Source organism: Mercenaria mercenaria, chromosome 7 (genome assembly GCF_021730395.1).
Source record: "Mercenaria mercenaria strain notata chromosome 7, MADL_Memer_1, whole genome shotgun sequence".
NCBI classification, from domain to species: Eukaryota; Metazoa; Mollusca; class Bivalvia; order Venerida; family Veneridae; genus Mercenaria; species Mercenaria mercenaria.
Genome location: NC_069367.1, coordinates 70,477,782 through 70,498,896, shown reverse-complemented (window position 1 = coordinate 70,498,896; position 21,115 = coordinate 70,477,782). Strand labels below are relative to the sequence as shown.

The window sequence follows — 21,115 nt, the reverse complement described above, 5'->3', positions numbered from 1 at the left end:
TAGTTTTGACTACATTATTAAATATTAATTTAATTTATAGTTAGGTTTTATTATTGGATATGAATAAAATTGTCAAGTGTCTTTATCACACTGTAATTTATAGGTAGCAATTTCACAAATATATCAAAATTATACAAATAATCGGATGTAGAAAACATCAATTTGAAATTGTATGTCGTTATAATATACAACATGAATTATATCAAAACAGCCGGTGAACCCAAGCCTGGTTCATCGGCAAATATGAGAGTTCTAACGTAGAAAATGAAAAGGCGAAATAATGATTGTTTTGCAAACAGTGACTGACAATAGTATGCAGCAAAGCAAATTATACTGAAATGAATACTCAGTAAAGCTGCCATCGTAAGACGTAAATTTGTCATTCCGTAACGTCACATTAAATAGCTCGATAATCAACAATGTAACAGACTAGATAGGCGGCCAAGTGTAAATAATCGCGGCATGCGGTAGTATGACACAATTGTGTTATCATTTATTGTACCATACGTATGAAAATTAATTTCAGACTTCAATACTGATGGCAATATTAAAAGAACTCCTGGAAGTTGACGGCAAAATAGATGTTTCCGGTCGTGTGGCTTATGTAAGTCAACAGCCTTGGATATTCTCGGGAACGTTACGACAAAATATTTGCTTTGGAAACAAATTTGACCGAGGGAAATACGACAAAATACTGAAGTCTTGTGCATTAGATAAGGTATGATCAGGAGTTTTCTATATATTGTTTTCTTTGCGTCAGACATTTCGGAGTTTTGAGTCCAGAAGGATATGGCTGCGTTTGATTTGTGCAATGTCCATTGCATATAAATATTCTTTTTGTTCTTTGAATTCTAAATCTTTTTATTTTGGTGATTAAGAAATATGCCTATGTAGCATGTTTTCTTTTTATGTCATCCATTGAATGCATGTAACAGACATTATTGTTTCCCACTTTTTCTGTAAGCAAGGAGTCTCAACAAAATGCTTTTCTTTCATTTTTAGATATATCATTTTATCTGTTTTAAGGACATAGCCATCATGCCAAGAGGAGATAAAACGTGTATTGGTGATCGTGGTGTGATCTTAAGTGGTGGTCAGAAATCACGTGTTAGTCTTGCACGTGCCCTATACTCAGATGCCGATATCTACCTACTTGATGACCCCCTCAGCGCTGTAGATTCCATAGTAGGACGGCACATTTCTAAAAAGTATTTCTTACTTTATCAAAATTGTGTAAGAGTTAAAGCACTTAAATCCAAACAAACTTAAGATCGTATCTTGATAAAATATTTACAAGTATGCTTTATATTTTTAAAGAATGGGTTGATGATTTAGTTGTTTAGTTCGGGTAACATTGAGATAACGTTAAATTTCCAGTTTGATCGATTGTTTAATAGTTTCATTAAAACTGAATTATAACATATTATCATTTATTTTGTATTAGCCGTAAATGGATTGCAATTATTTGCGTGATATTGAAGCATGATAGTTTTTTACGGAATTTGCAGTTTGGAAAAATAATATATCGCTAAATTATAATATTGCATTTTTAGGTTTAGGCGACTGTTCTAATTTCCTAGTATCCTTATATGTGCTATTTTACGCGAAAACGAAACGTTTTAATACGTTAATAAAAATAGTAGTGAGTAATGGGAGGAGCTTTAATTCTGTGAATGAATACTTCTATGAACGGTCGTACACGCGCCTACTAATATGATTTGCCTTTATACAGGGACCTTTTGGTTTGGAATCAGGTACTAAAGCGGTTTAGGTCACTAGAGTAAGATGTTGTTATTATGTTGGTTAAGTAATATCGTTATAAAACATCTATATAGCGTTAGTTTTATCCATATATACACGTAGTTCAAAAGCGCTTTACAGAATACATTTCCAATCACATAAATGTTTATGATGATAGAGGATAACCACTGATGCTCCTCTAGGCATTATTTCAGTCACGGGTGGGCACGTATGTGGACCACCTGACCTTCCATATGCAAGCAAGACGGCTTCTTACTATGAAAACATTCTAAATGAAATCCCGAACCCGTATCGATGAGGGCTAAATTGGGTGGGCCGGTTGTCTAGTGGTAACACGCTTGACTGTCAATCCAGAGGTCCGGAATTCGAATCCCGATCCAGGTACTGGAAATTTCTAAGATGAGTGTCTCCCACCTAACTAAGAGGTCTGTACTGGTTCTTCCCAGGAAAGACGGCTTCGCGTGTATCGGTTCTATACACCGGGTACGTTAAATAACCAGACTGTCTATTGGCAAAGAGCTAGGCTAAGGTAGCCGGACAAGCCTTATCTAAAAAGGATTTCTCTCTATCTGTTCTGGGGGCTTTATCTCACTCTGTCCCTCTGGTCAGATCGCCCTGTGTCTGTACTAGTAGAGGATGAATTTCGCGCCCTGTTTGGCTGCGTTTGCCATACTCATGAAAAGGGCGCCATATAAATCTGGTATAATAATATAATAATGATAATAAATGACAGCTTTAGTGATACCTATTAAACACGGTAATTCTATACAGTCAGTGATTTCAATATTTAATGTTATTTACCAACTACATGTCTGTTGACTAGCGATAATGGCACGTTTATTATCGTCTTTTAAACTGTCATAAGTCTATTAGTCAATATCCAGTCACTATTTCAAAGGTTATACCGCATATTTATTAGTTCCGTACTGGTTGAAAACCAGTTTCGGGGACTATAGGAATGCGCTTTTCAGTCATTCCGTCCGTCCGTCCGTCCGTCCGTCCGCAATTTCCTGTCCGGTCAATAACTCTGTCATCCATGAAGGGATTTTTATATTACTTGGCACAAATGTTCCCCATGATGAGACGACGTGTCATAATCAAGACCAGGATCCCTACCTTAAAGGCCAAGGTCACAATTGGAGGTCAAAGGTCAACAGGGCTTTTTTCCTGTCCGGTCCATAACTCTCCCAACCATGAAGGGATTTTAATATTACTTGGCACAAATGTACCTCATAATAAGATGATGTGACAGGTACAACTTTTAGACCCCTAGATCAAAGATCAAGGTCACACTTAGCCGTCAAATGTTAACATGACATAAACAGGGTCTGCTTCATGTCCGGTCCATAACTCTGTCATTCATTAAAGGATTTTAATATCACTTGGCACAAATGTTTTCCATGAGGAGACGACGTGTCATGCGCAAAACCCGGACCCCTAGCTCAAAGGTCAAGGTCACAATTTAGGGTCAAGTGTCAACAGGCTTTTTTCTTGTTCGGTCCATAACTCTGCTATCCCTGAAGGGATTTTAATATTACTTGGCACAAATGTTCCCCATGATGAGACGACATGTCCTGCGCAATACCCAGAACCCTGGCTTAAAGGTCAAGGTCACACTTTGAGATCAAATTTCAGTAGGAGTTTTTTCCTGTCCGGTCTATAACTTTGTCATGCAAGACAGGATTTAAGTATCAGTTGGCACAAATATTTCCCTGGGTGAGACAACATGTCATGCTCAAAACCCAAACCCTAGGTCTAAGGTCAAGGTCACACTTAGAGGCCAAAGGTCAGATACAAAAATTAGTTTGTCAGGAGCATTTCTTTTTCAGGCATGGAGGGATTTTGATGAAACATGGCACAAATGTCACCACTATAAGACGAATTGTCGTGCGCAAGAACCAGGTCCCTAGGTCTAAGGTCAAGATCATACTTAGAGGTCAAAGGTTAAATTTAAAATCACATTGTCCAGAGCATTTCTTCTCCATGCATGGAGGGATTTTGATGTAACTTGGCACAACTGTTCATTGCCATGAGGCACCCTTGTTTTAAGAATTACCTCCCTTTGTTTTACTAGATTATATTGTTACTTTTTTATTACTGGCCGTAGGGAAAACTCGAGACCATTTTTCTGTGGTACAACATACATGTTACATTGAATTTTTAGATGTATTTTGACCTATCTCTACCTGGTAAAGAATTTTGTGTGGACATGTATATTTTTTTTTATATTAATTTCCCTTTGTTGTTACTATAGATAACTTATATGATAACTTTTTATAATTGGCCAAAATAAATCCATATGAGGTTTTTATGTATGCAAATTCTAATCCAAGTGTTTTGTTATAGCATATTGTATATATAGTACAATATTGTTTATACATCATTGACAATATTATTATATCAATTCATTATGTTATACTGCAGAAGAAACAATTAGGTGCCTTCCAGTAGGGGACTTTGTATTGCATGGCAATACTTCATTCACTTGTTATTAGCAGGTACGTTATACGCGAATTGGAATTAACAGGACTGAACTGTTTAAAACTGAGTACATTTTATCGGGCGGATATGCACCCTCGGGAATGCAGCTAGCAGAAAAAGTAAATTTGTAACGCAAATTTGAATTTCCTGATATTTCATTACACTTTAAGAATGTTTTTTTCAGGTTAAACAATGCCCATTGGGGCACCTGTGTCTTCCTCCAGCTTCAAAGGCTGAACAAGTTGCTGTAAACTGTCTCGGCATGTTTTTAAACACCAAGCCCCACCCCTGCCCCCTCCCCGGCCTCTACTCCCCAATACAAAAACAAAAACGACGCCCCCCCCCCCCCCCCCCCCCACACACACACATACACACACACACACACAATATTTCGATTGACCATAATAAAACTTTTTTTGAGGCCCCAGCTGGGTAACCCCGTTTATTTTCCTTTGCATAACATACACATGACATACAATTTCATATACAATGTCAATGATATATATAGTCAAAAACATGAACTCAACATGTTTCGAATCAAAATCACGTCAGGTTCAATACGAACATTATGCAAAGATTTTGGGAAGGTAAGAAAAAAGGAAGGAGAAGGGAGTAGAGAAGAAAAAATGAGCTATGTCGCTTGGGAGTTTATTTATTAATGAAAAAGTAGATTAAAAAAATTAGTAAAACATGCATGATGACTTCAATTGCATGACAAACAAAGCACTCCTCTCAAATATTACTTTACACTCGAAAGATATGGACCTAAACGGTAAATAGGAAGGGGACGTGCTTAGTTTGCATTTTTTTTTTACAAATAAGATATGTTAACAATATATATCTGATTCGTCAGCCTCATACTATAGATCAGAAAAGGTTTGTAACAGGTATGCGAGTTACCAGTGCTATAAAGTAAGGCGACCACTAGGCTGGTCTAACCATCACTTTACATTTTGTGTTTCGATCATAACGTTGTTGAATTTATAGCTATACATGTGTATTTGTTTAAGTGTCATCCAAGGTATCTTGAAGAGAAAAGCAGTAATTCTGGTCACTCATCAGTCACAGATCCTAAAACATGCAGATGAGATAGTTGTCCTCAGAGAGGTAATTGAAAATGTCGCGTTGTCTTTTTGTATAATTTGCCCTGTTGTTATTGCTTCAGTTTGAGTTTGCTTTTTGATTAAAATGATACATGTACATTCTCTTGGAAAACTCGTTTACCATTTGAAAGTTATATCGTTTAGTAGCTATGCTACTACATAAAACCAGATACGTTTTAATTGGACAAAGGGTCATAGTATAAGTCTGTTGAAATGGCTAAGTTGTTGAACTTCCAAAAGCATCTAACGTGCAATGTGACGCCAGTAGGAAGTCACTCTGTACTCCGTATTCTGTGTTTATATAGTTTTCAGATTGTTTGGGTCATTAAGTCCATTGTGTTTTTGTGCAATGATAAAGCTTTGAATTGCACCATGCTGGACGTAGCAATGAGTGTTGTTGAAGGTTCAGCACCACTCAAGAACACACCACTGAAACAAAGTCTGCTTTTTCCGTTGTTACGTTATATGTTTTCAAAGGATCATGCTATAGATTTGATCTGTTTTGAAAATTGATCTTTAATCAGGGTATATATAATAAAATGTAATTACTAATATGATAGGAATGTCTCAACTGACTGTGATTTATACGTATCTATCTTTTAGGGAAAAATGATTGGTAGAGGGACAGGTCAGGAATTAAAAGTTTTAGGTGTGGATATTTCTACAAACATAAATGATGACAAACAAAACAATGAAGTTTCAAGCGACCTCTATGAGTCGCAAGCCCAACAGGACACGTATGTACTTTATAAACAATAATAAGGAATGAGGTCAGTCTGACTTCGTATCTGTAGCTGTTTCTTTGATCTGAGAATACTTTGATTTTCGTTGCTTACTTGCCTGTAGAAGTATTTGAGGTAAAGTATTTCGTGATCTAGGGTATGTTGCCATGCCTGTATTTAAAATATGGACAGGATAAGTGCATGACCAATTTGAAACTGATTTTCAAATATGAAAACCAAGAACTTAAGCAAACTACTAGTATTCAATAAGTTTAATGCCAAATTCAATCAGTGTCTTACATTTTCACTTCAGTACATAGAATATTGCATAATCATGTAAATAATTATATCAATTCCAAAATTCACATGAAAATTTCTGAGAAAATTTATCGGTCATTCTAAAATGTATCAAAATATCTTACGTTTTAAATTGACAACATTCGTTTCCTTTCTTTTTACAATATAAGTAGCTTAAATCATATAAACCAAAACGTAAACCAAAGCGTAACTATAAAAATTATGGGTGTCCATGCTTTCTGAGATATTAGCTATTGATACGTACTCAGATTTGGGCTCATTTGTACAAAAAGTGACCCATTTCATGATCAAACGTTTAAAAGATATTTATTTCGTTAACGTATCTTTGACAGCCTATAAAGTTAAATATAATTTTCTATTTTCTATATACATAACAACAGTATAGATAAAATATGAATATAACATGCATGTATCTTGCATGAAAATAAACAGTAACACCCATTTCCGTCTTCTTGCTTGTAAATACTCGTCTCTGCTTTCCCTCTGGTATCACACTCATCAATGTTATAGGCAAAATTTATTCCTAAATATTGCTAAAAAGATTAATTCTGAAGTAAAAAAAAACCCATAAAATATTTAAAAAAAAAAACAATCAGTTTGGCTTTCAAAGGGGTAAATTGAAGACAGATTGTATATTCATTTAAATTTTAAAATGTAATAAAACGTTTAACAGTGATAATAATTCTTTATTATTCTTTCATAGATTTTGAAAAAGCTTCGACACTGTAGAAAGAAACCTTCTTTGGTAACGGTTAGTTCAAGAATATTAGCTCAAAATAGTCAAAGCTTTAAAGGCCATGTATAGTGTTGTAAAATCTTGTGTAAAATAAATATCGAACAAATCTTAATTCTTTAACTCGAATATCGGAGTCAAACAGGGAGACCCAAGTTCAAGTTTGATGTTTCTGTTTTTTGTAAATGACCTTTTTTACAGCATAAATTATGCTGTATAATTCAGAATTAGAAATAGTAGATATTCTGCTAAATATCAAGATATCCCTTTCTTTAAGAATGGAAACTAGGCTCAAATGCAAAAAAGTACTAGCACAACATGCCTCATTTGCACTTCACAATTTATTTATTGTCTCCAATCAAATTGATGTGACCGCTTCTGAAAAATGTAAACTTTTTGACAGTTTGGTAGGATCCATGTTAAATATAGCGCCGAGGTGTGGGCTAATTACAAGTCTACTTCATTATTGTAAATTCCTACGTAAAATACTAACTGTGTCAAGAAATGAACCAATTTAGATGACCTTTATGGAGAACTAGGTAGAGTACCAATGAATATAGCTAAATAAATATAAATGAAAAAAATACCGGATAAAAATACTTAAATCACAAAATAAACTCACGCAAGCAGTTTATAGAACATTATTAATAGATACCGAAAATAATGTTACATATAGGGATATGAACTGGGATCATCAAATAAGATCGGTGCTTAATCAAATAGGAATATCTGATATTGGCAAAATCAAACTGCAGAAAATGTAACTTTCAATCTTACTAAACAACGTATTTTGGATATATTAGATAACTGGGTACTCCAATATAAAAAATTCTAACAGACTGTTGTCATATTCAACATTTAAACAAGACTTCGAACTTGAAATATATATGGATAGTATACATTTAAGTAAATATATAATAACATTGTCAAAAATTCGTCTCTCATCTAATGATCTGGCAATAGAACCCGGATACAATGAGAAGAAAGAATGCTCACACTGCAAAATGAATGTTATAGAAAACGATAATCATTTCCTGCTAGTTTGTACCAGGTATATAAATCTTCGCACCCAGTTTCTCAAGCCTTATTATTGTCATTGGCCAATTATTAATAAATACAAAAATCTAATGTCAAGCAAATCAATTAAAACTATTGATAATACATCAAAATTCTTATATTATGCATTTAGGCTAAGGGTTGAACACAGCACTATTTGAATACATGCGTTTTTGTTTTTGTTATGTGAATATTGCTTCATATCTGTGTCATACGAATATTGTGTAGTATCATATCTACCTTCTCAGAAAATACTGGAAACTTAAGGATACACTGAATTTATAGAGATGGTTTGAATTAATATGTTAATATATATATTACCAGCGCAAGTGATGCTGGAAACGAGTTTCCGGTATTGTCACCTGCGCTGGTAAAACTCTTCTCACGCCTTCAGTGTAGAGTGACTCCTGTGCTGTAGAAGACATCCTTCTTTAATGATTCAATGTATAATTAATATATCAATTTGTAAGTTCATGCGCAACTTCAAGAAAACGTTACTTAAAAGAATGTCATATTCTTCTGTTATTTTACGAGGTTACTTTATGTATCATAATAATTATTAGTTACAATGGAAATATCCGCCCTCTTGTAACTGTCGTGCGTTCTTTAATATAGTATGATACTCTCGGTTGATAACACTTTTCAGACAAAAATTAATGGACTCACTTCTATATATGTGTTATCTTTTTCACAGCGTAGCGGACAGAGATTCTGATTCATGTGAAGAGAATTCTGAAAGAATTCGAGGATCTAAGCTATCTCTGGCTTCAATCAGTCCAGAATTCAAGGTAGATATAATATACTAGTAACACAAAACTCAAACTACCTGCCCAGTCTCCAGCATTGTTTATGAACTCGTAACAATGTAGACGTTCAATATATGCTTAAGGAAAAGAGAATAAGACCCCTCAAACCGTAACTGCAGAATATGTATAGATGTGTACATGATTAACATATACAAATCAATGCATAAACAAAGTAAAACATAACGACAACAAAGTGAAAACAAACACATAAATTAAATTTAAGTATACAGCCTTGGAAATGTCAACTACAAAAACATCATAAGGAAGTTAACAAAGGTTAAATGTCCACAGACACACAATATTAAAACCACAAAAGTACAATAAAGTAATACCTGACAGTTGGATCCTTTACGCATGTAGGAAAACAAAAAGCATGAAATGTAAAATTATGAATGATTATGAAGTCTGGCAGATCAGCAAGAGGAACACCATTATGTACCCCACGAAGCAGATCAATATAAGCTCAGTTCCAGTGACTTTCAGAACAATCTCACCTGTTCTGTCAGGCAGCGTAGCTTCCAGCTATAAAATGACTAAACACCAAACAATGCTGTATGTATCAAAATACATTATCTTATTTAAAAACAAATCATTCATTTTAGAATATTGTCAAGACCAAGAATATTACGAAAAGTTTTGATATTATCTCCATAATGTCTGGTTTTGATATACCTTGTCATAGAATTTTTTTTAACTACTATTACATTTAACAGAAAACAAAGCTGAATCGCAATTGTAAAGTTTAGGAAAACACTTTTGCAGTATATAATAACGTTAGCTCTGCTTAAATAGTTCATATGCAGTACACGGATTACATTCATTCAACATGTCTACGCGCTCTTGCGTATCATTCTGATTGAGAAGCATATGTATATTTGGGGACCTAATTCTATTCATTCCGTAAAGTACCGTTAGATATACCTGATATCTCGGAACTTTCTTTTGTTGGGATCTGGGAACGATCATAAATCATCAAGAAAAAAATGTTCCCACAAACCAGACCGTAATAGATATTTATCATAAGTGTTTCAAAGGGCGCAACCCCGTCTAAAGTTAAATATATTCTTTTATCCTACATTTTTATACGTAGAGTATTAATAATTATTAGTATAATATATTCGAAATATGATCCATATAGCGTGAAGTTACGTCTTTTAAGATTATTCTGGAATATATATCTTTTTATACTCTTCAATTTTAAAGTAAGTAAACAGGTTAACCCTGAATATGTAGATATTATTAAAACATTTGACTATTTTAGTATGCAATGAGAAAGTAAATGTTTTGCTATTTTGATATGCAATGCTTGGTATATGTTTTACTAATAGTCTCTGGTATTTCTATTTTCAGAAAGGTTTCCTTGATAAATCCTATGTTAACAATGTATATTATTACATGACTGTATTCTATTGTTTCTCTGATTGGCTGAATACGGTTTGAAAAGAGATGAGTACATATCATATCAATTTATCCTGGGTTATAAATAGTACGAAGATAAAAATAGATCAAAATTGAAAAACCAATATTAACCTGATTTGATCTAAATTTATTCCTTATTTTTTTATTAAAGATATAATTGTAATAACAAGACTGACTATACATCTATTCATGTAATAAAACAATTATTGACTTTTTCATAGGTTGATATCAGGATTTATCAACCCTCAAAAAGTTATATTCACCTCGCCTTCAGCTCGGTGGATATAACTCTTTTCGGGTTGATAAATCCTGATATCAACCTATGAAAAAGTCGATAATTGTATAGTATATGTATCATGGAAAGTGAGACTCTAATAAACTATTTTATCTTATATCTTAAGCAACCAATGTGTAAAATACTGTTATTCTTTCAGAGTCTCGAGTATATGATTCCTTGAATTGGAGCATTATTTGTATCTTGCCCTATCCTGTATTCCACTCTTTATTTTCAGTTCAGGTGAGCGTTTTACTAATTGTGATCGTACTATGCTCTTATTGCAAAGACATGGCTTTGGATATGTGTGGGAAAATCCAAATGTGTTAAGACTTTCATACCTATGTTTAAACAGAAACTTATTGACTGTTACTTACAAGAATGGCATGAAAACCTTCAAACAAATAATTGTTTGACAGTGTACAAAGGTTTAAAACAAGATTTAAAGTACGAACAATATCTTGATATAACAAAACATAGTATTGGTAGACGTTTATTAACACAATTAAGAATATCTGCGCATAGACTTAGAGTAGAAGCTGCAAGATATGAAAGAAATAGACTTGAACATAATGAACGTTTGTGTCAGTTATGTCAAGAAAAATATCATCGAAGATGAATATCATTTTGTCATAGAGTGTGATAGATACAAATAATTGAGAAGTGAATATATTCCGAAGTACTATGTGAAAAAAACTTAGCATGTTTAAATTCATTGAATTACTGGATTGTAGAAAACGTAAAATAGTACGCAATTTGTGTAATTATTTATGTAAAGCTTTTGAAGTTCGTAGAAATGTACTTAATGTTCAAGTATAAAAATGTGTCAGATAATTATACGTCTTAATATATTTGTTCATTGTATAATTGTATGTGTTTACGTGATCATTGGTTATGTAAAATTGTATATGGATGAGGAACCTTGTTGGTTTAAGTCTGATCAATAAACTATATGTTCTGTTCTGTTCTGTTTATTTTCAGCCAGAACCTGTTCAGGTAACGAAAGAGGAAGAAAGGCGCGAAAAACCAGTGACAGGATCTACATATTGTCATTATTTCAAAGCAGGGACTGGACTATTTACTTTTATAGTCATTGTCATTGCATTTCTTTCAACACAGGGGAACTTTATTTTCTGTGATTGGTGGCTTTCTTATTGGTAAGTTTAAAATTATGTTCTTGTCTCTAGTCAGAACGTTTTCACGTATCAACATTTATCATCCTCCATATAAATTGACTTAATTTGCTTTTCATTATGATTTTCATTATCATTTTGAACGATATTTAATGTCGTCTTGATATTGAATTAACTTTTCGGGACAAGTTAACTATGTTTGTTATATCTTGAGTTTCTTATAGTTTTATAGCGAACAAATGAAAAATAATAATTTTAGTAAATAGAACCGATCAATGTAACGGACTGACTGTCTGTGCCTTGAATTATCGTCACTTTGCTTTGTATTTAAATGAAAGTATTTACCTTCGATTTGGTGAATTTAGTTGGAGCACACTTTATTTAAAGGTGATCTGTCATATTTGAGCAACATTTTACTACATTTTTTAGAGATAGTACCTAAGTTTTCAAGTCATAGGTATGAAGTTAAAAAGCTTTGAAATGAAGACAAATGTACGTACATTTCTCAAGAAATAGATATATTAACAATATTTTAACCAGAAGCGTAGAGTTATGAGCATTTAATATTTTCATGTAAAAGAAATTTTTTTTGATCATGGAAATGTAACTCTTCTTGGACCTGGAGAGCAGAAACATCAAAGGGACATAATATAGCGAATATTTTCTACTTGGGTGCATTTGATTTAACATTCAACTGTGATCTGGATTTCTAAATAATGATCCATGATACTGTGTGCTAAAAATATAGAACAATTGGAACAGTCCTTCAACAGCAAAAAGATGCTGTAGCAGAATGAAAATTGTTAAGCTCTAACTGGGACTCGAACCCAGGGCCTCTCACACCTAAGGCAGACACTCTACCACTTCCACTTCCCTATAACAGCAGTAGATATAGCTAGGCAGTTTAAGAGCACTGATTACATTACGTGAACTGGAACAGTTTTGTGACACTAACACATAATCGACCTACTCCGGATTATTGGCGTATTCGCTTTGTTACCTAACGGCAGTTTTTGTGTAAAGAAAAAATATAATCTAATGCTGCAAAATTTTTAATCGGTCAAAACTGCCCGAATTTCTCTGACATGTTTTTAGAGTATGAAATTAATAACTGGTAGTACCAGTGAAATATAACTTACACTGAATCTTATATATTTGCCTTTTTAGCAGCTTGCGAATGGCAAAGACAGTGGGCTTTGTCCAAATATAAGCAATTACTTCACCAGTTTCGAGAGGATATCAATTGATAGGAAATTACAGTTACAAACTAAATACCTTTCTGCAACACATGGAGTCATTAGCATTCACCGTCAATCAGTATTATAACTAAGATTGACGATCATTCATTCATTCAAATAATTTATAGACAGAGTCCGTTGTTTACATTTATATCGTAACCGGTGCTCTTGTAAAAACCACTATTTTGAAAAATCGAAGAATGCGAAGAGCTATGGTACGGTCTCTACATTTTTCAGTTTTCATTATATTTGGTTAGAGATTAGTTTAAAGCCCTGCTCCGCGGCTATTCAAATTCTATTGTGTGTATGCAACCCATTATTACAATAGGTAACAGTTAACGGCCACGCGTCACACTTTAGCACGCAAAACCACAGGTATTTTATATAGAATTTATATAAAATAGACTCTGAAAACTGAAACTGAAACTGGTTTATTTGCTTAAACGCCTATTTCTACATTTAAAACATATTCAATGGCGTTTTACAATACAAGTTGAAATAAAATATTAAATATAAAATATTTTAAATAAGATTAATTAAAACGAACTAAAATAGCAATTATTAATTTAAAGTTAATGATAATACTATATTTTAAAATATTACTAACATATAATTATCACAGACAAACATTAAATTTCTATCACTGTCACTAGTATCACTGTTTTAAAACTCAGTCAAAACTTAGAATAATGCAAAGTAGTCTCTGAAGAAATGCGTTTTCAACTTTTTCTTAAAGCAGTCAATTGAAGAACTTTGTCTGATGTTCAGCGGCAAATTGTTCCACAACTTTGGCCCTATAGTACTAAAGCTTCTATCACTAAAAGTTTTTCGCTTGTTGAAAGGGACGGTGTAACAGTCAACTGATGACTCCGAGGATCTGAGGGAGCGCTGGGGGATTTTCGGTGTTAAGAGTTCAATCAAATATGCAGGCGCATTTCCAACATGGCAATTGAACATGTACGTCAAGATCTTAAAGTTTATTCTGGCTTTGATCGGCAGCCAGTGCAAATCGTAGAGTGCCTGCTTAGAACTGTCTCTTCTTCTACGATTCAGAACTAACTTCGCACACATATTTTGAATGCGTTGCAGTTTTGCGATGTCACAATCAGAAATACCGTATAAAATAACATTACAGTAGTCTAAATGCGAAATAACCAGCGATAGCACTAAGGTTTCAGTTGCATCCTGAGTCAAATATTTGCGAATGTTTTTGATTCGGAAAAAATTCAACATTGCCGTTCTACACTTTATTTTTGTATGCTCTTTGAAAGTTAAAGTTTCGTCCAAATAGGCCCCCAAATATCTGATGTTACTCTGTCTCTTGATTTTATCACTACAAATATCTATCTCGTGAATGTTTAACTTATTCAACTGAGGGGCACTTCCAAAGGCAATATGTTCAGTTTTTGAGGAATTCATTTTTAGTTTGTTACTGTTCATCCACTCATTTGAATCTGTAGCAAACTCCTCTAGTTCACCAATGGATTTAGCCTCGATGGATGGTTCGGGCTTAAAACGTGTGCTTGCGGTGTGGTCGTCGGCAAAGCCATAGACGGAAATGGACGGGGGAACAATGTCAAAAATTGTTCCTGCGTACGTGAGATAGAGCCACGGCCCTAAACAGCTTCCCTGGGGGACACTACACGTAAGCTCACGTGCTGATGACACTGTTTGATTCACACTCACGCGGCAGCTCCGTGGCCTCAGATATGAGTTCAACCAGTCCAATGCAACACCAGAGACACCATACTGACATTTCAAAACGTCCAATAGAATATCGTGATCTACCGTATCAAAAGCTGCACTAAGGTCTAATGCTATCAATGCAGTCACTTCTCGATGTTCCAGACTCTATTTTGACAGGCGTCACTGTTCATAGTCAGGATTTTCATGCTTTTTCAGTGGCAATTTAAGATTAAAAGGTAGGACTATCGCAGGTCTTTAAGGAAAATGACGCATTGCATAAGAGTTAGATCCCTACTGGAAATGTATCTTTTCATACTTTCATGGAATTTTGTAAGTGCCTCCATTTAATATAAAAGTATGGCTAAAGTGGACTATTTCTTTAGATTTCAATATAATTTCTAGCTTTATATTTGCTTTTGATAAATATTGGAATACATGTATTCCAACTACCTGAATCAAAAGACAAGTTATAAAACATCATCATGATGTAACGTTGGAAGGAATTAATCTATTTCCAATCTTGGTTGCGCAACCGAGATAGGTAAAGGGGGTAATAATGATTTTATAAACTTGCATTTCTAATGAATTTTGCACAGTATGTACATGTCAATGCAAATCTTTAATAAACTTAATACAATAGTGCTTATATTTATATTATTCCTTTGGCAAAATAAGTTTACTAAATCTGTACTTATACGCAATTTGGTTGGGCAACAAGGATAGAAAAATCAAATGTTAAAAATAATTCAAGAGAAACCTAACATGTATTAAATCTCAGTGGACACCAATAAGTGTAAATGAATGGTTGTTAAAGTTTATAACAAATCCTTTAGTTGACGAAAATCTGATTAATAACCTTTTACTTGCAAGTTTGTTTTCTCTCCATTATAAGATATTTACTCAAGTGTTGAAGAAGCACCGAATGCATAATGTTTTATTAGCACTCCTAACAATTACAATGCGGAACCAAAAAGTCATTTTATGCCGTTAATTCGCAAATAATGGTACTACATTTATATCAAACTGGGTAGGTGCTGTCAAAGTTTTTAAGAAGGCCAATATTTATTTAACCATATTAAAATGTTATTAACAGTCAAAATTTTGGCAAGCGTTTGTTTCGAGATATTTTATGCTTTAAATTTTGATGAGATAAATCTCTAAACATGATAAACAACTGTATTTACCTACCTTCTATTTCATTCCAAGTTAAAGAACCATTATTGTCTTGGTTGCAGAACAAATATATTGTCACTTTCAGCCATAGCCATACAGCGCATGCTTTATTATTAAAAATCCCTAATTTCATACATAATTTGTTCAGATTTCCAAATTGATAGAGTGATAGCTCGCGCATCAAAATCACCATTTTACTTATAAAAATAGAAAATCATTGTTTTATTACACATAATGATAGAATCAACAAGGTCAGTTTAATTCAGGAATTCATTTACTTTCATTTCAGACGTCCAAAACAGAACTTTGAAATCTCTTCTAATTTGAACTTTATGTTCCTAATAATGACTTACTTATAAAGTCATTTGTATAATCTAGCACCACTGTTTGGAATGCCCTACCTTGCTTCTTCAGTTGGTCAATTTATGTCATTGTATGTAAAGTCGACCAAGCCTTATGTACAATAGCATAGGATGGTATATGCGTATTTCCAACAACTCTTAAATTATTTATGTCATGTATGTTGATAAATGTGAAGGTATATATATTTTTTAGATATCCGAGGACCTCATGGAAGACTGATTTTGTCAAATGTGTTTTGCGCTTTAGATAAAGGCTTTATTTTTATCATTAGCATTATTGTCATCATTATTATTTTAACTCTAATTAATCTGGAAGAAAGTACTAGGAATGATTGTGTTTTCGTCATAGGACAAATCAAGAGGAAGATAAGTATGCTGCTATGGCAAGAGAAACACGACTGTTATCTCAGGGTTTCAACGTAACTAATGTCACAATACCGAGCGTGGATACACATTTCAATATAGCCATTTTCAGTGGTATCACCGGTGGTGTTTTTATGTTTGGCCTATTGCGGGCTTTTATGTTCTTTAAAGCGGCATTAGACGCATCAAAGACTCTTCACAACTCCATGTTTGACAGTATATTGAGAACTCGGATTGGATTTTTTGATGCAAGTCAGACAACAGGTCTGTTCAAGATTTTATTGTGTAAAGCAACCGCTACATAGGAATAGAAATATTTTATTTGAACAGTAAAATATTTAACAGTTTTAAAAAATTGACTTGTCAGAAATATCTATCACGTCAGCAGCTTTTATTTCTTTAAATTGACAAGCTCGAACATTTTAAATATAAAGCTTACGTTTCTAAAACTACTTGTATATGTATTAGTCACTTAAAAAGAAAGAGAAGGCTTGTTTATGATATTGTTTGATATATAAAATTAAGTAACGTTCTGATTATGATGAAAAGTACATTCAAGATTTCTGTTTTCTTTTACAGGAAGGATTTTGAACAGATTTTCAAAAGATGTACGACAGCTTGACGATTCATTACCAAAAACATTCTTCGAATTTCTGCAGGTAAAAGAGTTATATAGCTTTTGCTCATTATAGATAAAGACATGCTTTTGTAAAAAGGTAAACTTGAATAACATAATCCGTTAATTTGTTTCAGTGCGCATTGTCTGTCCTGGGTGTAATAATAGTCGCAGGTATTGCAGTGCCCTGGGTATACATAGCTCTTCTTCCTCTGACAGTCCTGTTTGTGTTTTTGAGAAGGTATTATATCAGAACTGCGGACCATATTCATCGACTGCAAAGTACAAGTGAGATTTATCTCTGTGTTATATAAACCGGTCCATTTAATTAAATATAAATGTAAGATTTCAAATGATACTATGAATAGAACAAGGGTTGTTTTACTACAAAAATATTATGATACGAGGATGCAAAAAGTTCTGTTATTGGGTTCGGATTTCTTAAGTGCTACATTTTATCAACATTATTTTTTATTACAAACCTTCTATGTATTCCCCCTTTACCGAAACACATTTTTGTAACCTTTTTACCCATTCGCGAAAAGCAGACAAATCGTCTTCTTTTGGTATCTGTTGGAGACACTGATAAATGGCGCTGCCAAAAGAACTTCTGGACTTGTATTTCTTTCCAGATAGCATTTTCTTAAGCCTTGGAAATATAAACAGGCACAGGGACTAAGGTCAGGTGAATAAGGCGGATGGTTTACAACTTCCACCTTTTCAGAAGCCAAAAAAGACTACTACTCTTCCCTCTTTGATTGTGTCTGACGGAAGAGGGGGAGGACTCTATGATAAGCAGTTTTTAAATTCCTACAAGGACTGAACTGTTTTGATATCTGTCTTCTGGCCTGTTTCGTCGGGCCCTTAAGTGTGTTTCACTTGTTGCTCTGTCTTCTGAAAAGGCATTGAGTACATACGTTTTTGGTTCTAAAGGTTTGCTTTTTATATATTTATACACGAGCATTTTTGTGTTTTACATGCCATGCCTTTTTGTTTCCATTACGTGTGATAGAGATTCACCTGGAGGGGATTACTTTTATTTACACTGTCCCGTGTCTTTGGAACACGGTGGGGGTAAGAGTGAGGTTGGGTGCGCACCATAAAAAGCTCCCCAGTGGTGTTTTTGCCACTGACCGTTCCAAGGCGGTGCCCCACTGTGTTCCTTTTTTTGTTCGTTTTGTCCTCTTGTGTTGGCTCTGTGTGTGTGCGCGTGTATGTGTGTGTCTGTTTGTGGTGTGCACGTTTGCGTGCTGTGGGTTTCGTTTTGGGGAGGCTGCGTTTTTGGTACGTCGCATTCCCTGTTTGATATTTGTCTTTGTTTTTTTTACAACATCGCACTTGTGAGATGAGGTGTTGTTGTGTATAAGATGGAATACTGACCATCATTTGCTTTGATGTTTCTTATAGTAAATTAAACCATTTCACTTTCTTCAGTACAGAGTTCTTGTAGAATCGTCCAGTGAGATGGACAAGGCAGTTGAATGACTGGTCCACTAGAATTGAAGAAAATTGCGTACAACATCTTTTTCGAACTTACGATTTTTCTTGGCAGTAGGCCCTACAGGGGCGTTTTTGATATTTTCGCTTCCATTGCTTATTATCAGCCCTTCTCTGTGGCTCAAACATTACACCCAGATTTCGCCACCTGAAGCAAGTTAGAAATAACCCGACTATCACTGCCTTTGTATGTTTTCAAAGGTTCCCGGGCACATTTAAGGCGTTGTTTCTTTTGCTCCCCAGTGAGCAAATGAGGTACCCTCCTAGCGCAAACCCTTCTCAAGTGGCTATATCTTTCACCGTCAATCGCGCATGCTGTTTGACCACAGCTTTTACAGCAGCGATATTTGCCTTGGTAACAGAGGTTTTAGGCCTACCAGAACGTATAATATTCGACAGATAATTTCCCAGCTTTAAAAGCTTTAACCTGTGTAAAAACTGTGCGCACTGAAATGGCCAGAGGTCCATTTATTTTTTTACCACACAATTCATCAGTTATCTGCTTTGAATCTATATCAAGCCTAATGCGGCATTTAATATAGCTACGAATTTCAGTTTTTTGTCCATTTTACAATGCGACAAGTAAATTGGCCGGTGTATATGACTGCATGTATTTCAATTTGGAATAACTCCGTCATTTGAAAAAGCAATGTGCAAGAAATAAACTGATATCGATAGCTATTGGACACACCATTCAAGTGCAATGCAGTGTTTTAAAACTACCTGGGATAAAACTACGGAAGCCCATTAGTGACGGAACATTTTGCAGGACCTCGTAATATATATCTTAGGTATTTTAGGATTTCTAGTGTATTTCATGTGAAAGTTACTAAATTATATCTGGTTGGCTGACATGCCTTGAAAATTGGGAATCTGCCGTCTTCAAAAAACATCAGGAGGCACGGGGCTTACACAAAATCTAGGCTTTTTTCAATGCGTAAACCATTTTAAACTGAAAATATGTAGTACGCTGATCTTGATCTTGATGAAATGGTTCTTTTTTTATTATGAAAGGTACAAAATGGCTATACCCCAACTATTACATTAGAGCATTACGGCTAATGACCTACTGTACAGACGTTTCAAGCCTTTTTTTAGTATTCAAGAAATGTGGTTCTTAAAAAAATATCAACCAACAAAATACCAATCTTCTAAGTATAAAAGTGGTCATAAATTTTAGTTTAAGATAATGTAAAAATGCTTATAATGAATATGAATATGACATGCCACCACCAGGGTTATAACGCTTCTTTCAAAAATGTATACGTTCATAAAAGTACTGAATACCACTGTTGAATGTTCAAGTATACAGCAAAATGCTGAACTTGATCGCCAACTAATGTTACTGTTTTTCTTTTTAAGTTTCAGTGACCTTGACACTGACCCGGCAGGACTCATTTGCAATTCCAAACGTGGTCATACTTTAAGCTACCTATGAGCCTATTTCTATTCTAAACTCTAAACCTAAGATAAAGCTTTGAGAGGATATAATAAGATTGACACTGACCATGTGCCCGCTCAACGACAGCGCAAATCTACTAAAACCATTTTTAGTCTTAAAAAACCTGGTTAGCAACATCAACCTCATTATGGTCCCAGATAATGAACAAAAGTAGAATTCGGTATACAGTATAGAGATTTACGAAATACCTGTCCACCAAACTATTATTGTCATTGGCCTAATTTGAATAAGTTTAAAACTCAGTTAAGTAATTGCCAGAGTGGTATTGTTAATAAGTTAGCGAAATATATCTATCAAGCATTTGCTTTAAGAGATTAAATTGCAATTGTGTACTTGTATTACAATTTATACCTATCACCTGTATCTCTGTATGTCTATACATGTATATTCATGCTTTTCTCATATTCTTTGTAATTGTTTAACACCGCCATACAGTACTGGCGATGAACATTGTATATGTTTTGCCAAATAAACTATTGAATTGAAAAAAAAGTGAGTATATGCATTATATCATGGATGTGCCTAATTATAATAGTAATTGAATTAATTATAATTAATTACAAATTTTGATCTAATTGAAAATAATGAATAATTAAGCACAAACTAAATTAAAGTAATTGAAATTAATTAATTACTGACTTAGATTAGGGTTGTAATTGTCGATTACATCTAACTACTTTCAATTACTTTGGCTTTTTACTGATCAATGGGCGTGTGAAATTTTCACAGTGACAGTAAATAGCTGACAGGTATTGTTGTATCAACAATCAGGTGTTAGAGGTGTTAATCCCTATTCAGTTCTGTTAAGTGTGATCACTTGGTGAACATTTTAGTCACTTAACCTAATAATTAGGAATGTACAGAAAAACTGATATTGAAACTTGTCATTCTGTCGTGGTATTACACATAGTG

The 21,115-nt window shown here is 34.1% G+C and overlaps 1 protein-coding gene across 1 annotated transcript in view; it reads left to right on the top strand.

Annotated features, from left to right (window-relative positions):
- The first annotated feature begins 11,659 nt into the window (after window positions 1-11,659).
- LOC128558647 (ATP-binding cassette sub-family C member 4-like) overlaps window positions 11,660-21,115 on the top strand; it is a 28,028-nt gene continuing 18,572 nt past the window's right edge. Inside the window, exons 1-4 of the mRNA XM_053548630.1 lie at window positions 11,660-11,830; window positions 16,615-16,892; window positions 17,208-17,287; window positions 17,382-17,532. Of these exons, the coding sequence (XP_053404605.1) occupies window positions 16,646-16,892; window positions 17,208-17,287; window positions 17,382-17,532 (478 nt within the window). The 5' untranslated portion in view covers window positions 11,660-11,830; window positions 16,615-16,645. The remainder of the gene's footprint in view (window positions 11,831-16,614; window positions 16,893-17,207; window positions 17,288-17,381; window positions 17,533-21,115) is intronic.